This window comes from Meleagris gallopavo, chromosome 14 (genome assembly GCF_905368555.1).
Source record: "Meleagris gallopavo chromosome 14, MGAL_WU_HG_1.1, whole genome shotgun sequence".
Lineage (NCBI taxonomy): Eukaryota > Metazoa > Chordata > Aves > Galliformes > Phasianidae > Meleagris > Meleagris gallopavo.
In genome coordinates, this window is record NC_139417.1 from 4,915,265 (window position 1) to 4,934,694 (window position 19,430).

General features: G+C 40.3%; 1 protein-coding gene across 3 annotated transcripts; it reads right to left on the bottom strand.

Annotated features, from left to right (window-relative positions):
- Positions 1 to 637: 637 nt before the first annotated feature.
- On the bottom strand, positions 638 to 18,952 carry RAB43 (RAB43, member RAS oncogene family). 3 transcript variants are annotated; one of them, XM_085235595.1, is made up of 4 exons: positions 18,357 to 18,935; positions 8,627 to 8,810; positions 7,405 to 7,668; positions 638 to 6,578 (listed from the first exon to the last, which is right to left on the bottom strand). In XM_085235595.1, exons 1-3 carry the CDS (start codon positions 18,564 to 18,566, stop codon positions 7,415 to 7,417), a joined length of 648 nt encoding a protein of 215 aa, XP_085091721.1. In that variant the 5' UTR covers positions 18,567 to 18,935; the 3' UTR covers positions 638 to 6,578; positions 7,405 to 7,414. The 3 variants fall into 3 exon arrangements, with proteins under 3 accessions (XP_085091721.1, XP_085091722.1, XP_019475517.3); XM_085235596.1 differs by having other exon boundaries at positions 638 to 7,668; positions 8,627 to 8,804; positions 18,357 to 18,952; XM_019619972.3 differs by having other exon boundaries at positions 638 to 7,668; positions 18,357 to 18,909.
- Between the last annotated feature and the right edge of the window lie 478 nt (positions 18,953 to 19,430).

Genomic DNA, 19,430 nt, shown 5'->3' on the forward strand with positions numbered 1-19,430 from the left:
TTTTAAAAGATACTCCTCTTTGCTTTTGTTGATCTTGTATGCCAGGCTAAGAATCCACGATCATGCTAAATGTGTGCAGTTGAACACCCAGCTAGGCTTCCTGCAGGTTTATCTATTACCTTCTTCTGTAGCAGAAGCAGTGGTTGTAATGTAGCTAAGAGTATTTCTCAAAATTAGAAGTACATTTTCAATGGGATTCAAGTCTCATCTCTTGTTTTATGACAGTGTATCTGTGTTTACGCTTTCCACTAGTTTAAGTTGAGTTCCTGGCCACAGAGGAGGATGCTCTGTTTAATTTACAATAATTAAGTAAAATCTTGGATGTAAGTGTTCCTTAGGGAAGGTGCAGTTTTAACCACGTTGTTTACATTTAATTGTAAGCATTGAGAAAAAGTTATCTGCACCTCTAACATGGAAGACTTTGAATCCTTCTTATGTGCATGCATTTATGTAGGTGATGGACAGTTGTAAGTATGTATAAGAGTCAAATATTGCTTGTTTAACAGAATACACTGAACTATCTTGTCTAAAATTAAAAGAACATACAGCACTGTAGAACAGGATACAGAATTTCTTAATTTTTTTTTTTTATAAACAGCCACAGCAAATTACATGCATAAAATAACCACAAAAGATATTAATTGCCAAATGTTTAATTAAATCTTTTTAATGATACACAATACAATGTATCTACTAGACTACAATTCACAACATAAAGCAGGTTTCGTATCTGCTTAAAAATATTCTTCATAATAAATTTATAAATAGATGAAGGTAAAGTATAAAAAGTTACTGTAGTATGCAAGCTTGCTCCTTTGTCTCCTCATATTCCAAATGACCCAGTCAATATTGTAATAAGAGAAGTAGTTAGTGATAATTAGAAACGTACAGCCTGCATCTCTCGAAGAAACCTTTGAAAAAACAGCAACAGATTTGTCCTAGAAAATGCAGAATATTTTTAACACTGTTATCCTCTAAACCCTTCACATCATTTCGGAATGCAGTGAATGAATTCAATATGAATTAGAGATTTGTACTTTCTCCCCAGCAGGTGCATGAGCCAGACTCACTGGAATGCTACTGACTCTCTAGAGTTGTGCATCTCAGGAGACTGGGTGTTCCAGCCGTCAGGTATCAGTGAGCGAGGCACAAAAGAGGGAAAAGTTGGTTGAGGGCACTGAGCACATCTGACTTTCAAAAATCTTAGCATTTTTCCACAAAGACAACATGAAATCTTAAAATAGGTACAAATAACTAAATTCTCCTTCTGCTCAGTATGCCTGTATCTACGCTATATCTGGGAGGTGGAGCAGTGTCTGATCTCATGCATTGGCTTCCCAGGTTTTGAAATGGTATGTTCACATAGCACCATTTCAACACTCAACTCTACCGAGTGAATCCCTCATATTACACCACCAAGCTGTTTTAGCAGTTACTCATCAGTACGTCACTCTCTTAAGAAAACACAGAGTTTTCTTTTGTCAAGTATCATAACACTTTATATACCTCGAATGACCTGTTTTTATACCACTTACAAAGGGGAAAATTCTTACCTATGCACAGCATTGAGATAGGGAATTAACATGAAAAATAAAGAATGAGTATGCTCTGCCTTTTGCATGAATGTATTTTTTTCTGATAACCGTTTCCTTTTATTGAGAATCTAGTTCCACACAAGCCTTGTGCTTTTTTGCAGCGGTAATTGCTGAAAATTCAGCTCTTAACTCTTATAAGTAGCTTCCAATTGTCAAGACAAGTTGGCATGCCACGTTCAAAAGACAATCTGTCATACCTTTGTTTTCATATGGAATAGTTTAGATAGCCAAAATGGTCAGATGCTCTAAAAAGGCAGTTTCTAAGGAAATAGTCTTTCATTTATGTTTTCCTGTTCCTGTTTGCGGAAAGATATATGTGTATATTTTGGTTGATTGAATGATTAGAAATCACAACTGCTAGCTTGCCCCAGTGTTGGTCATGTGTAAGGTACTTTATCTAAGTCAAAATCTACAGAAACTTGGATCCCTTCAGCTAGCTATTAGATTTGGATAATGTGTCCTTTAAGATGACTTGGTGAGTGTGGGGGGCTTAAGACTGAAACTCCTACAGTGTAGCCAACTATTAGTTTGAGTAAGAATAAACTAAATAGGGGAACTGTTGTATCTTAATCCAGAATGTAAACATCAAAAATATAAATGCAGGATAATATTCTGGTTTATGAGTAATTTTAAAAGGATATTTCACTTGTAGTAATTCAGTTGGAAATACCCAAGTTTGCATGGCTAAGCAAGCTTTAGATGGAAGTGGCTTAGATAGAAGCAGCTTTAGGAAGCTACTGTACCTACCAGATGCCTTACCCTGCTTACAGCACCTCATCAGCTGAATGAGTGCAAAGCTAGACTTTACTTTTTTTTTCCAGAGTACAGTATTATATGCATGCTAAGATCTTAAGTCACTGTCACAGAGGTGGGAGAATTGTAATTACACATGTGCAGAAAACCTGTGGGTTACAGTCCTACTGTGCCCCTTTAGAGATTTGCGATGAGATTCTCTTTTTTTTTTTTTTTTTTTTTTTAATATATTTGAGGTCGAGACAGTAGAAATCAGTATTAGCAGTTCCATTCAATAATCAATTTGGAAGTAACTCAAGTGAAATCTAAAATTGTCTCGCAAAAGAAACATACCAAGTAACTTTTTAATGATAAAAGAGCCTGAATTTTTTCTTTTATTGATTGCAATGAGGTTGTATCTGATCCCCCACCATTCTCAGAGGATGTCCCTGGAGAAAGGTGATGTACTTTTACATTAAGCTACTCTGTTATGTACGCTTGACTATAGTTCAGCATTCCGTTTTTGTTGGAGGTAGACAGCCATCAAAAGTCAAGCAGGAAAACCTGTAACTACTAGTGCAGTGTATTACTTTAACTATGAGAAGGAAATTACCTGCTTTAAACTGAGTAATCATTGACTAAGCTGCCCAGATTTAATGAGGTAAAACAGAAAATTCTTCTTGGCTAACTCAGGCGTAGGCTTTACTTTTCTCATTCTTGGGAACTTACTGTTAATTTGTTTTCCAGTGGCCTCATACAAATCAGTATATCAAAAGAAGGCAACTGTTGATACAGTCTGCCTTCAGTCACACCTAAAGGTAATCAAGGTACCTGCCATTATCAGTATTAGTGTGACAGAAACCCTTGTTGAAAAAAGACAGTAAAAACAAAGGAAATTAAAAAAAGAAAAAAGAAAAAGCTCTTTTGTTCTTCGGACTAAAATGAAATGATAGAAAGGGGTACAGAGGGCTAAACATGCCGGGAACCAGAATGTCTTGTTGTAGAATAGCTCTTTTTTTCCTAAAGTACTAAAGTAGGTGGTGGGAACTGCATTGAAGTGCTTGCATCTGAGATTTTTGCTGCTTTGAATAGCTCTATGACTATGTTCAGAAGAGAACTAGCATGACCTGCCCAGCAAAAACTAACATGTGCAGGAGGCTTGTTTTCAGACCAAAATCTCAGTGGGATGGTCAGCACTAAAAATACTACAACATTAAAACTGAGATCATATTTCCCAGATCTTTAAATCTCTTCCTCTAGGGAGAAAAAGAACTATCAAATCTGGGAAGAGCTCCCAGTTCCCTCAGGACTGACATGAGATGGCAAAAGACATTCGAAGAGTAAACTGGATGCTGACTGGCTATGAGATTAAGTGATGGAGCTGTAAATCTTAGTGGAATAATATACACCAGGGAAGCACTAGGGAAAGGCTTTGGTGTTATTTGAGTGTACCACTGCTCAGTATGCAGAATGCTAAGGTTTACTGCAGTAATGCATTTAAAATACATGTGACAATCTGTTCTTCATATAAATCTGGTTTCCTCTGAATTCAAAGAAAAAACTGAATAAGAGCCCAGTTTTCATGAAGCTCTAAGAAATCTATGCTGTGTAAAGAGAGCTTCATTTGGTTTTGTTACTCCCTCATAAAGTCACCTCCACTACAGTGACAGCAGTAAAATCATTAGGACTTTTCTTCTGTTCTCATATGTTTTAATTTATGTATGTATAATTTGTTTTGCAAAACAAATATTAGCGTGTTTCTAGGTTTACATTTATTTGATGCAATGGTTATGTAATTATAAATATTTGTAAAAAATCCCTTCCATTATGATGGACTGGATGGCTAACTGGAAGTAAAATTAGCTTAAATCAAAAATCAGTACAGAGAATAACACTGCCCATGCTCCTGGGAACCACATTCTGCTGATGATTTCAGTTCAGTATTTGCCTCTGCATTCCATTCTTAATTGTTATAGGGCAGGGATCAATGTTCCCTTCTGTGTTTATATAATATTTTGCACACTTCGGGCACTGCCAAAACCAAATGATAAATACCCCGTCAGCCAAAGAGATCTGCTTAAAGGCAGTTAGTGCACCATAGTCTTGTTAATGATCAGCTGCCAGTAAACAGGGCTCTTGGCAAAAGTTTACGCTGTGAACTCTAATCATGTGCTACTGAATTATTCACCTGATGTACATCAGTGCACATTTGTAACCTGAGAGCTGAAACAATTTTTTTTTTTTTTTACCTGTAAATCTGATTTATTGCTACATGCTCTCTTCATCCAGGTACCCTTTAGAGTTAGAGAACAAAACTGACCTGAAGCCACAGTCTCTGTCTTTTTACAAAAAACAAATCTGAACCAGTGAGGGTCATCACTGGAAAATGTAGTGAACAAATCACTGACAAATCTCCTGTTTTCTGACTGAGACAAACCCAACCTGCAGGCAGTCACAACCTTCAACTGTAGCATAAGAGAGAAATGGGAGCTAACACTAAGGAAAGGTCAGCTCCTTGGTCTGTGGCTACTCATTTACTAGATGAGACTTAAAACTAAGGAAATGGATTTCTCCACTTACTGTAAAAAAAAAAAAAAACAACAATAATAATAATTTTAAAAAATCACTGACTGCACTGGAAGATCTATGTTACTTTTGTGTCTCAATCCAGTTTTAAGTTGATTTGCTGTATAAACTACTGATTTTGTGTAGTAGCAATACTGTCCTTAAATGCACATGAAATTTTATCTGCATGGATTAAAATAATTTGGCACTAATCCTGCAGATACTGGAGGCTGAACTTAGCTGAGTGTCCATCTGCATGCATGCAGACCTGCAGGACTGTAACCTACAGATGTAAACTATGAGAAGTCATGACAAGTCCAATGCTTGCCAGTATTCTGTAGCTTAAGGACCATCTACCCAGGAGGAAAAACAGTAATCAGGACTGAATTTTAATGTGGACTGTCTTCACAGATTTTCCTGGGAGTGGAATGCATGATTTCTAGGCAGAGTTTGGATGATTCTAATTTTTGGTTTTTAGCTACCACTGGGAAATCACTGCCTGCTATCTTCGGGTGTAGGAGAGCTGGATATGTTCTGCAAATGCTACTGGGTATGTCCTCAAAATGCTACTGAATACTGTGGCTTAATCTGCCCTTCCATATAAAAGAGTCGTGAAAACAATGCTAATTGAAAAAGGTAAAGCCCTTTCAGTCTTACAACTATAAAACTTGAAATCTAGTCCCTTAGATTAGAAGCAAACAGGATACAAAGCCAAGCAATTCTTCAATAATCCTACCTCACACTTTAAAAAACAAACAAACAAACAGAAAAACACAACAAAAACCCACAAACAGAAAGACCAAGGAATGATTTAATATTTTCTGTATGAAAATGTATAGCACTGAAATTAGGATCTAATAGCCCTTTCTTCAGTCTTCCAGACTTTCATGATACCAGATATGCTGAATGGCTAAAAACAGGTGTAGCCCTGGTAGCAAACCAATCCACCTGGTCAAGATCCAAGATTTTCAAAAGGAACAAAGTGACTTCACTTTCTGTGGGTGCTTTCTGTAAATGAGCTACTTTAAAGTATCTAGATTGGAAAAATCACTTGTGACTTCTGAACACCTTTGCTTTAAGTGCAGATCTGAAGATAAGCCTGCTTCTGCTCCTTTTTCTAATCTGAGTTTGTGAGGTGCTTCAGCATGTAAATCCAGGGAGGACTGCTGCCATCAGCACTTCAGCTGTATCTACAACATGCAGTACGGAGCTGAATCTGAAAGACAACTATATGATTATGAAATCTATTTTACTTAATATAATGTGAGTTTTGATCAACAGTAAAAGATTTTCCCTGCTAATTGTTTTTAAGAAATAAACAGCAATTGGTGATAGGGAGAGAGAAGCAGAGGAGTACAAAGCGGGGAGGCAATCTCTCATGAAGATGCTAGACTCTTAATACCAAAAAGCTGCAATGCATGCAGTTCTCAGCTACTGTGAAGTCTTCTTTCTAATTACATGCCCAGATTATATTTTAAAAAGATGGTTAAAAATCAACCGAATCCTACTTATACCACTTAAACAATAAACACTCTGGTAACATTATGTCAAATGTATGACCAGAATTAACCCTGTATATGACCGTGAGGCACGTGGCAAGGGATCATGGCTACCACTCAGTTCAAGGTTTCTCCAGTTCCTGTTTCCAGTGGTGCAGGTCTTGAGTTTCAAATGAAATTAATAGACCTGAGGGCAAAAAATCCATGACAGTCACTTGTAAAAGGGAGCTATCACTGCAAACAGTAACAAATGCAATGCATTTTCCCTCTTCTCAAGATTATATTTAAAATGACTAAACTGGTCCAACCCTGCCTGACAGCAAGTCAGATATCAGCGTGGTATCGCTCAGGGTGATTTTGCTATCTGTTAAAATGATAACTTAAGAAAATGAAAAAAAAAAAACCAACCTGAGAGAAGGCTGCCCTTCCTGGGCCTGTTCCATTACAAGCTAGCAATCCAGATGCCCTTGGACAGATGACTGCTATTTGGTCCTGTATTATGGGTATTTTGGAAATTGAAATACCTTTATCAAAGACATTCCCTGTTACTTCTAGGCTTCCTGGTCACTGGTGGAGCACTGAGGATTTGAAGAGACGCTGTCAAGTGTGCCTATTCTAAAAGTAACCTTCTTTGCCAACAATTCCATGCTAAGTGCTTCAGTACTTTGGATGTGAGGCAGTCTTTTCCAGCCATCTGTCTCCTACCCTGCATCACCAGTTCAAAGTTTCTTTTCCCACTGTCGTCCCTGGCATGATGGTTACAGAAAAGGAAACGGCAGGGAAAAATGCTGATTAAGTTTTTTCAAAGGGCCTAACTTTCAGGACTACCTCTTAGAAGTCCCCTTATTAAAAAAAAAAAAAAAAAAAAAAAAAGGACACCAAAGCAACCAGGATTGTATCTAACTAACTTCTACAAAATGGCTGGTTTCACAGGAGGAGGAGAATATGGCTACTGTGCTACTCAGCATTAGGGTAAAGCACCATCTAAATTCCAGTAAAGTCAGAGATTTCACCTAGCTCATATCAGCAACCACACCCCCAGCCTTCTACAACGTCTTTGCTGTCAAGCTTGATGCTGTCAGTATTCTTCTCACTGAACATAGGGCCTCCATGCCTCATCATGAGCTCTGTAGCCATCTTCACAAAAGCCTCCTCCACGTTGCTGGAGTCTTTTGCAGAGGTCTCTATGGCACAGATGATATTATCATAGTGTTCAGCCAGACTCTGAGCTTCTTCCAGCTGAACCTCTCGAAGGTCACTTAGGTCAGACTTGTTTCCTGGAAATAAGAAAGAGAAATTTATGATGACCGTTTATGCCAGAGCTAAAGTTTGGTAGAAGGTTGTCATGTCACCTAGAGCAGCTGTAGAATTCCCATTCTTGGAGATTTTCAAAATTTAACTGAAAAGGCCCCGACCAACCTGACATCAATTTTGCTTTCAGCAAAAGGCTGGACTAGGCTATCTCCGTAAGACCCTTCCAACTTGTATTTCTGTATGACTCATATGTAGAACAGAAAAAGTCAATAACCAAAGTGACAGGATTGAAGAGCAATGGCTGGAGAAAGAAAAGCAGGTTAGAAATCAGAGCTAAAATCATTTTGTGAGAAAAAAAAGAAAAGAAAGACCCAATGAAAACAACAGCAGTCTTCTGGTTCCTAAGGACATCTGGGATACTGAAGTACTAACAGATTTGCAAGCCCCAAGAATGGTGTCTGAGTCAGAAACACTGGAGCTGGGAGGCAGTATTTCAAATAGAGAACTGATGGATTCTAATTGCACTGAAGTTCTTCCAAAATCCTCGGTCTGCTGAAGGATGTGGGTGCACTGGTCCATCAAAACATGACTGCTTGATATGATGGAACTTCTTGCCCTAGAAACTTCACAGTTGTAATCATCAGAATAGCTACATACCAGCTCAGCTTCAGAACCTGGTACCTTGGGTACTTACTTTACCACTAAGTGAGACACGAGAGCTTAAAAGCTGGCTTCTGATACAAAGCTGCCTAATGCTTAAAAGAACTTAATCAAAGCAGACAGGCTTCTTAAGCATATTTGCCTGATGAATCAGCACTTTCTGATTTAAAAAAAAAAAAGAAAAAATTTCCCATCAGCTCTATTACATACATTTTGATTTCAAGCAAAACCAAAACTTTTAACCATCAATAGGTACTGTCACATTGCCCAGCATCCTGTAGTACTGAGTATTAATATTTTCAGCCTGTGATTTTAACTCACCGATCAGTAACTGCACTATGTTGGAACCAGCATACTTTCTGACATCCTCGATCCAGCGAGGAATGGACAGGAAGGAGCCTCTCTTGCTGATATCATAGGCTAGGATTGCTCCGTTGGCGCTGCGGTAATAACTCTGTGTGATAGTTCGGAATCTCTCCTGGCCAGCTGTGTCCCAGATCTGCAACTAAATAAAACAAAGCATGCAATGACACATTGGCTAGTAAAGGTTTTAAAATATATTCAGTTTTCCTGAGTCAAAAGATAGGACTTGATTCAGTAGCCTTGTCATAAATCTCCCTTATACGTAACACATTGTGGCATTACACTTTTCATGTCCTTTGATCATGATTTAAGGATAACAGTGTATACTGGAGAACTTTTTCATACTTGGCTGCCTGAACTTGATATTTGCACTGAGATGCTTTGGGTTCCAGCCGGTGAGTTCTGATGCAGTCTGCTGTAGCAGACTATGAAATTATCATTTTGGAGTGTTTAGACCTACGCCTCTGTCACTTTCAGATACAAAGAGCTTCCAGACACTTTGCTTTTAGGTGATAGAACAGACTTCATATGGGGAGGAAGAAGAAATGCTCAGCTGATGTACTTTTGCCTAAATCCAGTAGTGTAAAAACTGTAGGTTTAGTGTCAAGTTTTGAGTTCCCAGTAATAGATGTTCCAGAGGAAGAAGCCAAATTAACTGAAAGTGCACAAATATAATATCCTGCTCATAGGGAAAGTTTATTTTTAAATCTTCTTGTTTTACAGGTTGTCTAATGTCCTGGAACATGACAGCTTATGTCATAGGAGCTTTTAATCTAAAGTAACTGTGGATTCTCATTCTCCATATAAATCTCTAATCCTTTCTGAATCCTTCACAACTCTTGGGTACCATAAATAGTAATAATGGAAGCAAAGATTTTTCTTTTAATAATTTTAAATTTTCTGTCCATCTATTTCACTTCCCCTCCTCCTCATTCCCAAACGATGATAAATGAGATACCATTGCTTTTTTGTGCGCATGTATGTATGTGTTTGTACAATTCATTACATTCTACATCTCCTCTTAATTGGATCAGACATAAGTAAATACTCTTGAGTCTTTTTCCTTATTGTGGACCTTTTGTTAATTTGTTCCCCTCTCTGAACCTTTCTTTTAAAAAGCTGGCAGTAATTTCAGTAATGTTTTACACCAAGCAATACAGAACCATGTTCAATGTATATTTAACACATCAGTATTTTGTTTCTATCTCGACTCTGCTGCATGAAAGGACAGGACTTACTTCAAGAGGCGTCTGGAAGATACGGTTTAGTAGCTTGTGGTAGCAATGGTAATGGGAGGACAGTTGGACTAGATGATAGGTCCTTTCCAACCTTGTATTCTATAATTCTGTGCTCAAGCAGAAACTTTCACTTTGAAAAAGGCTGTATTGATCAGATAACGTTCCTATGCTAAGTAAGCGTTTAGATCTCAAACAACGTATGTACAGCTTAAAAGGAATCGATTCAGTGAAAAAGTACTTCTCAGTTTTGCTAAGTTTTCTCAGAGAAGGGAAAGGGACTGTAATGGACTCAGGAAACCACAAAACCATGCTTATTATTGGAACTGTTAATGATCTAGAGAAGTAAACAATTACTGGACAAGGAAGTTAATGGTATTAACTTCCTTTTTATGTTCTCTGTACTCAAATCTCCCACTAGACCTTTTTGTTCTTTATGTAGTTTAAGTTTCAGCACTTAAGGTCATGTGCAAATTAAGGCTAATGATGATTACCCAACTCCTGGGTGGCGACTGAGAGATATTATTCATATAGAAGACTTACTTACAATATTTTTTTAAATAAAAACTTTTCATGTGGTATAAAATGATTTACCTGCAGAGAGACTAAGCAAGCTGGTCTTGGGCCTTATGCTATATACTGAATTTTGAAAACATCTCTACATGTACCTTCCCCAGAATCACAGAATCATGGAAGTTGGGACAGATTTGAGGAGCTGACAAAGACAACCGCTTGCTCAAAGTGAGATCAAAACTTAATTCTCTGAGGAGGATTTGCTCCATCATTTTCTCAGTGACCAAAACGATCAGCCTGTAGTTGCCAGCATTTCTTGCTCTTTCTGAACTCAAGTATGACCTGGTGTCTCTGATCCTCCCAGATTTCCACAGTCATTCAACAGCAATACAGCTACATCACAGTGACATCAGGAAGCTCTTACAGCACTCCCAGACATTTTTTACTCAAGTGTTTATGTCTGTGTCTTCACAGGACTAAATGTACGAAGTTGCTGAAGCCCTGAATCTCTGCTGGGAATAGCACAGACCACAGACTTGATCTTCTGAGGAGCTCAAACAGCAATCTTCCTCCCAGCCCATGTGCTCTAGGTAGGTTCTCATAGAATTTTGATGTTTGTGCTTCTCTAATTGTCATTTCTCTTTTATGTAAAGACAGAATCGTTCAGCTTTTTGTGAGATCTTATTTATTGTGTTTTTTTTCCAATGCTGAAACCACAGCACGTGTTATCTCTATCTCTGTGACATAACCCATAAGCATACATACCACCTGACAGACCTTTTTGTCACTGCTCCCATCACTTCTTGCAGAAGGAGCTTGGTGAATGATCACTCTGTTTCAAACAAAGTCAGTCAAATAAGGACATGATTTGCTTAAGCTAAACTAAGGCTACACAGTCATCAAAGCCTTGCCCTCCCAGCTGCATAACCTTGCCCTCTTTGTGCTGAAACTAGCAGCTGTTAATCTGATTCACTATATGGCTTCACTCACAAATGTAACTGAAAAATAAGGATTTTTCTTTTGTTTGAAGAGTTAACACTTTGCAGTCAAAATTCCTGGAGATTTTCAAGACCAGCCCAGTTTAGACCCTGAAAAACCTGGTATGTTCTCAAAGCTGACTTACTTGAGCAGGAGGCTGGATGAAAGATACGAAGTTCTTTTAACCTGAAATACTCTTGATTCTATGATTTTAGATTTAAAAATGCATATATATCTGCATGAAAATAAATGATGGCAGGCAATCATGTTTAATAAAGCCAATTCAAAGAGACTTGCTTTGCACTTAGAAGAGTAGATCAACCCTAATACACAAGGTTGCACAGTCAACTCTTGTTATCTGAGAGCACGTGCACAGGACTCTTGTGGTTCTGCTAAGAAAACATAGGCAAAAATATAGGAAAACATTCCATATATTTATATGCACCCATGCTCCTTGGATGGTAAGATAAGCCAAATGCTTTGTAGGCACTTCAGATTTTCTGCAGATATTTCAGATTTATAGTGCTTGTACTGTTTATTTGATCTATGAATGTGCATGAGTCTGATAGATCTAAACCAAACCTGCATGGTGTTATGGAACTGTACATAAACAGCCATTTTTATGGGATTCGTGGAGTTACTGTACCAACCTGGTTATCTGAGGTGTGCTGCCTTAACTAAGATGCACACACATTCAGAGTATGTGAGGAAGGAAGATGGAGAAGTCATATGAAGTTATGAACTCCAGCAAATCACACATGCCTTTAAGTCAGAAGGTGGTAAAATATATGATGGCTTTCTGGAAAATCATTCTTGATTGTCTGATTAGGCTCAAAGAAAGCAGAGTTTCAACCACAGAAACTGACCACGTTGGAAATGGTGAGTGATAGACTGACCAAAGAGCACAGTGAATTACTATTATCAAATGGTTTAATTTGGTCTTGTCTTGCATTGATAAACATATTGTTTATCAAAGGTTAATGCTTAACAACTGGCCTCAGGACTCTTTAAATAAATTCCCCTTCCCTTATTTCCTATTTAAGTATTTTTCCAATTCTTCTAAAATATTGCAGAAGTCCAAGTTTACCTTTGTTTGTGAAGCAGCATTAATAATAACTGAGTATATCCTGCAGTCAATAACTTCTATTACAAAGACAGAAATGCCATTTTATGCTATGCTTCAAAATATAGCAACTTTCTTAAAGTCTCCCAGCATAAAATGGTGGATGCAAAGACTCCACTAAATGATTCTAAGCCAATAGACTGTGTCTAAAAAATCACAACACTATTCCTAAAAAGTCTTACTGAAACAATCTTGCAACTTTGACAGAAGCACAAAAAACAAGCTCTGTTTAGCAATATATTTAAAGTAACATTCATACATGCAGCAGGTACGATAAACTGATCCATTTGATTATTTTAACTACAAAATTTTCAAAGAATGAAGAATCAGTGTTTGCTAAGTATTCTGCATTCCTGTTTGCTCTGGTATTAGGAGCGTCAAAGTAGTTGAGAAGAGAGCTGTACTTTCCTTTGAATATCAGATTACTGCTTCCATGTAATAACCAATTGATTTGTTTTCATTTAGCAATATTAGTAAATACAACTCTTTCTTCCTTCTGTCTTTCTTTGATTCCTATCTACTATCTTTTATCTTTTTTCTCAAATATTATGCATTTCCTATTTTATTATTTCTACTCTATATATAGATACCATTGCACAATAAATTTGGGATTTGTTTGAAGTCGACTCTCCCATCAGTCAGGAGTCAAGACAGCTAACAAGCTCTAATTTTATATTACTTGCAATTTGCACAGATAATAACACATTACATTTTGAACAGAATATACATATGTTGCTCTGAAAGCAGTGCTTCCTATTTATTTCCACAGAAACTTCAACACATACGAGGAGCACAATACTACCATTTGATAGTGTCAATTCTCAGCTACAAAATGCTCTTTCTCAACACAGGCACCACTTTTAGCATTTTCAGTAGTGCTGAACAAGAGATTGCATGCCACGCTCATAAAAATAATGCACAAGTAGAGGTGACCCACAGTCACAGTGGCCACTGCTAAAAATGTACTACCCACCTCCCCACTGTGCTCACACCCACTGTTTGTCTCCATAAACGTTCAGTATGTGTCGATGAATGTCAGCATGTACAATTTTTTCTGCATGGAAGAATTCAGTTCCACTCCCTTGCTTCATACACACTTCCATGTCAGACAGCATTCTGTCAGGTTGCCTCACTGCTGCCATCTGTCATGTGGCGACAAAAGGTAATGGAAGGTGGTAATGGTGGGGAAAGTTCAGCCTCTACTGCCATACCGCCACCATCTGCCTCTGACATTGTGGGCCAACATAATAAAATAGGAGACATTACTTTCAGAGTAGCCCTATTTACAGCCATAAAGTCTGAATAAAAGTCCAGAACCTTAATAACATATGGACTGAAAAAGCCTGTAAGTTAAAAAGTGCAGTGGTACATAAAGAAATATTTGTTTTAAAATGAATGTGTTTGTTTTCAACAATTCTCTCCTGCTGCTTTTCAGAAGACACAGTAAGAGAAAAAAAATATCATAATGGAAAAAAATATTTGCTGTATGTAAAATACTTTAAAATGGCAGCATGAAATAGACTTTAAAGATACTTTATTAATTCATCCGTCCACAAAAGTAGGTTCATGAAAAGAAATGGAATTTTGTTATTTCTAACCACAAGTCACAGACTTGAAGTTAGGAATATCCTTGATTTTCATTATGCAAAATCTCAGTTCCAGTTTTATATTTTCTTACAGTGACATAACTGTTAGAAAATTTTGTTCTGTTTGCCACATTCTTTCTATCAGTCAAAGAACAAAGAATTATTTTATCAATAGGATTTTAATTACTATGCATTACATCAACAACCATGACTTTTGGGAACTATGGTCTCTGTTATCTAGGGTTTAGTTTGCCAAGGAGAGAGCGTGTAATAAACCACAACTGCAGCTTATAAGATAGCACATAATAAAGCATTTTTGTTCATAAAGATAGCTTTACAAAATTAACAGTAGAATGGCTTAGGTTGGAGGGGACCTTAAAGATGATGTATTCCAAGCCCCCTGCTATGGGTAGGCTGCCAGCCACTAGATGAGACTGCCCAGGATCCCATTCAACCTGGTCTTGAATGCCTCCAGCAATAGGGCATCCACTGGGCAACCTGTTCCAGCACCTCACTACTCTCTGAGCAAAAAATGTCTTCCCAATGTCTAACCTAAATCTCCCCTTTTAGTTTAAAGCCATTCCCCCTTGTCCTGTCATTATCAGACTTTGTAAGAAGTTGGTCCCACTCCTGATTGTAAGCTCCCCTCAAGTACTGGAAGGCCACAGTGAGGTCTCCCCAGAATCTTCTCCAATCTAAACAAGCCCAGCTCCATCAACCTTTCATCATAGGAGAGAGAGGTGCTCCAGCCCACTGATCATCTTCAGTGCTCTCCTCCAGACACCCCTCCAGCAGTTCCACATCCCTCCTGTACAGGGAGACCCAGGCTTGGACACAGTATGGAGGCTCACGAGGGCAGAGTAGAGGGGGATGATCACCTCCCTCTCCCTGCTGTCACCGCTCTATGGATGCGGCCCAGGATACTGTTGGCCTTCTGAATAGTGAGAGCACACAGCTGGCTCACATCCAGCTTTTTGTCCATCAGGCCCCCTCCAAGTCTTCTTTGTAGGGCTCTTCTCAAGGAGTTCTTTTCCCATTCTGTATACATATCTGGGATTGCCTCAACCCAAGTGCAACTTGGAAATCAAGATGGTAATCACATGCAGTTTGGATTTTGACATTCCATTACAACCCAATCTACCAAATCTGCCACATCCCCACGTGGCTCTGTGTGACGTGGTCTGCTTTTTAGCCCATGGCTCACAGTAGCCTGTCCCAAGACAGCTGGCTCATTTAATCCACTGGACAGTGTCTCAAACTGCAAATAGAAATCTTAAAGTACAAGAAGAGAAACAGACTAATTGGCACAGAGAGTGTACTTGTTCTTCATTTCTGGAAGTGGTAAATCTCTGCAAATCTGTGATACCACATACTGGGGATTCTTACACTACCAGTTCTTTATGTTTTGTTACTACAGAGAAAGTTTCAGTTATCAGGACCATCTGTGAATAGCTTCTTTCTCAGGCACCAGCCATTCTTTATGTATGACAGTCAGCTTCAGTAGCTGCTGAAGCACTGGTGTATGAGATGTCATTTGAGACATTTGAAAGAATACAGCTTTAAGATGAAAGTCTTATTTGAATTAGGAAAGAAAAACATTATCTGCAGATCCTTCAACTTTACTCCTCCAACATGTTTCTTTTCCCCTATTCAACAAAACTGCATCTAAAGGAAATTAGACTTAAAAATCCTTGGGCTCCAGCTATTTCAGGCACATATAACTGTAGAGAAAACATTCAAGATTTGACACAGAAAGGAACACTAACACAATTAACTTGAAAATGTTTGTTTAAATCTCAAAATAAGTATCTGATTCATACTCACTCAGCTGTGTTGAAATACTATCCTTAGCCCAACTGAAAATGAAGCGTAAGCCACTGGGGATGTGGAGGAGGTAGTGTCCAAATGCTGGTTGGGACTTTTTTGGACACACTGTTGCTCTGAAAGAACTTCTAAAGATGATCCAGTTAAAAAATCTTTTTTTCTCATTTGTGCAACGTTTGCTAAATACAAAACGAGCCTTCTCATTCTGCCTTGAGTAGCATAAATCCACAATGAAGTTGGAGCTGCACAGGGAGACTGCCTGGCATGCATCTGTAAGAGTCTTAACAATCAAACAAACTTTATTTTAAACACATCTTGAATGCCTCTTGATTTGAGGAACCCCAATTACAACTGTTGTGAAACACTTTTAAGCAAGTGTTTCTCACACGACTGGCACAATGAGAAGTTACTCTTGCAGAGAACATGTACAGGCTTGTTTGCTAACACATTAGGATGTGACCTGTTCGGACAGCTGAAGTACTCTTCCCAGAATCAGTATAACCTCCACCACAATCACACCTGTACAACGGGTCAGACACACACACCTGATACTGTGAATTTAACTACTGGAGAAGGGAGCTCACAACAGTGTAAAAGAATGCCTCCTTATTTTCTATTTCCTATGAAATGCAGAGCAAACTTTTCTAGATTAGACAGACTACTTTGAAATCTCAATCCAACTGGAAAAGCCTGACTGAAATTTAACCTTTGCATATAATTCACACCTTAACAGAGGAAAAAAAAAAAAAACAAAACAAAACTCCAAGCAATGTTTTCATATTCTAGCTGCAGCCCTGGCTCAGCAGCTAACAAAAACACTTACGAGGTAAATCTGCAGCAATGTTGGATTAATTTGCCTAAATTTGTGCTTAGGATAACCTTCTTCAGCCTGTGCACCCCTGAATTTTTCTAAGCAGAAGTACAGGACAATCTTAAGCAAAAGGAAGCCTCAAGAGGCCTACATTTTCTTACTTGTCTTCTGTAAAGTACTGAGAAATAATCCCCAGGTTTTGCTACAGACTGGCAACTAACGCAAGGATACTCAAGCCTAAGCACTGCCAACACACCTAGGGAGTTAGCTTTATTTCCAGGGCTAGTCTCCTCCTAGTCCTGAAGTCCCTAGCTGAGACCTCTGGCACCAGGAACAGACACGTGTGTCGATCTGTGTGGCATCTAACGTCAGCCTGGTTTCAGCGTGAGAGGAGAAACCTCACTACTAGCTGCTCACTTCCTGGAAAGTGCAGAAGAGCACAAGCTGAACATCCGCGTTTCCTGTTCAATGCTAAATTCATGTCATTGGAAAAGGTGGAACACCACAAAGAAAATAGATATCTTTGCTGGGTCTTGAACTTCTAATCTTTTTGTAAAAGGTGAGCCTTCATTTCTTCCATTTTCTAGAACTTTGTCCGCTTAATATTCTGCTCACCAACATTAATTTGTAAGAAAAAGACAATTTCACCCCTACTTCATTAAACACAGAGCAAAATTCAGCTGCAATTATCCTATTTCTTTACCATGTTTCATTTCAAAAGCTTTACAGTTTTACGGTCATTTTCTGGGCAGTGACTGAATTAGTTCTTTTTAGTCCCACTGGGAGTAAGCAGAGAGAGCTGCATGACCTCATTCTGGAGGGGAACGGTGCAGGTTTTTGTACTGCAGCCCCCCACAAGTTGCTGTGTGCTTCAGCCTCTCTTTCCTACTGCCTGATGGCACTCCTGCACCCAGAGTCCCGTCTGTTGTATGGAGTTTGTGCCACGGAGTGAGGATAACTTCACGGGGTAAAAATCGGGTCTCACCCAAACAATTAGCTAATGTTCTATAGCATGAGAGGAGCAGAAGTCAAATTTAGGGTTTTTTTTTTTTTTGGATTTGAGAACTATAGAAGCTACACTTTCTAGCACACTCCATAAACAGTGCCTTAAGACAACTTTTAAATATATCTAATTTAAAAACGGTTGCCCGCCTCCTCGGAGGCTGCCAGTTCCAAATCCCGTTCTGCAAATAGAACACCGCAGCCGAGGTTCGTTCTGGTTGGTAAACAAACCACCGCCGGCCGCAAGGCTGGAAAGAGCGGCTCCGCAGTTAAAGTGCAACCCAGCAGAGCGCCCCGGGGCGCGGGTTTGCAGCTGGGCTTCTCCCAGCCGGGAGCCAAGTGGTTACACAGCTGGTCCTACTGCAGCTGAAGAAGTTAATATACAGGCTCGATTCAGCCTCGTCCCCGAGGCTGTTTGGGAGGGAGGCATCGGAGCTGCGCAGCCCTTCCTCCGAGCACGGCAGCACCGCAGGGATGGATAAGTACGCAGCGGGCCGGGCAGCCCCGCGGGCAGCCGAGGACTGTGCCGAGCCGGCCGCAGTTCCCCCCGCAGTTCCTCCCGCCGGGCCGGCACCGCAGCACGGGGTAGCGGCCGTCCCTCGGCCCCACCGCTCACCTTCACCCGCTTGCCCTGGATCTCCAGGCTCTTCATGGTGAAGTCCACGCCGATGGTGCTGCCCTGGCGCTCCGCGAAGGCCCCTGTTTTGAAGCGCTGTACGAGGCAGGTCTTGCCCACGCTGGCGTCCCCGATGAGCACCAGCTTGAAGAGGAAGTCGTAGCTCTCCTCGGGGTCGGGGCCGGACCCCGGCGCCGCCGGGCCGGGCATGGCGCCGCCGCCCTCGGCCTTCCGCCCGCCGCCGCCGAGGGGAGCCGGGCTCTGCGCAGCGCCCGCCGCCCACCGCCGCGCCGCCCGGCCCCGGCCTGGGCCCGCCCCGCGCCCGCCTCCCTCCGCTCGCCGCCTCCGGCCACGTCCGGCCGGGCCACCGGCGGGGCGGCGTCGCTCCCGGCTCCGCCGCCTCGTTTCGCTCGACGGCCTGCGGCCGCCCCCGAGCCGCTGCTGGGGCCTCGGTGGGACGGGACCGGCTCGGGTCGCGGTCCCACCGACGAGTGGCACGAAAACGTCAGCTGTCACGGGTAGCTGTAGGCTGCTGGTCGCTGCCTCTGGAGAAGCTACGTGTACAAGTGTGTTTGTTTGGAGTGACGTTTTCCTGATACGTTATTTCTGGCCCGTTTTACAGTTACTTACATGCTGAAATAAGCAGGTGCAGTTGCACCATTAAGTCATCCGGGAAGTGCAGCCGATTCACTTCATCTTGCTTTTCATTTTTCGGCCAGACCTGGGGTGTGGTTTGTTTCCAGAGTCCTAGCCCAAGGCTTGGGGCGATGGTTTTTCCCTGCACGGTGCTGTGCCGCTCAGACATCTTTCAGTCTGTTCACATCATGCTACACGTCTGACGTGCACACGTGTCCGTGTGGTTGCGTATCGCCTTGTAAACTGGCTGTGCACTAAGAGAAATTGTCTCAGCAATCTGGTGTTGTATTTTAACTGCTGCCTAGTTTATCTGCAAAACAAGCTGCTGTTTAATAGATACTCCCATTTAGATTATGTGATGAGTCAAGATGCTAATAAAAATCAGCTTTACTAATACTTTGACGCAGCACTTCTTGCTACTCTGTTCTTTGTTAAAAA

Bases quoted from the DNA above. Each gene is read 5' to 3' on its own strand.
- RAB43 (XM_085235595.1), bottom strand. From the start codon at position 18,566: ATGCCCGGCCCGGCGGCGCCGGGGTCCGGCCCCGACCCCGAGGAGAGC. The intron at 8,811-18,356 runs GTGAGCGGTGGG...TGTTTTATTTAG, and splicing joins TCCAGGGCAAGCGGGTGAAG to TTGCAGATCTGGGACACAGC. The intron at 7,669-8,626 runs GTGAGTTAAAAT...TCTTATTTCCAG, and splicing joins CATAGTGCAGTTACTGATCG to GAAACAAGTCTGACCTAAGT.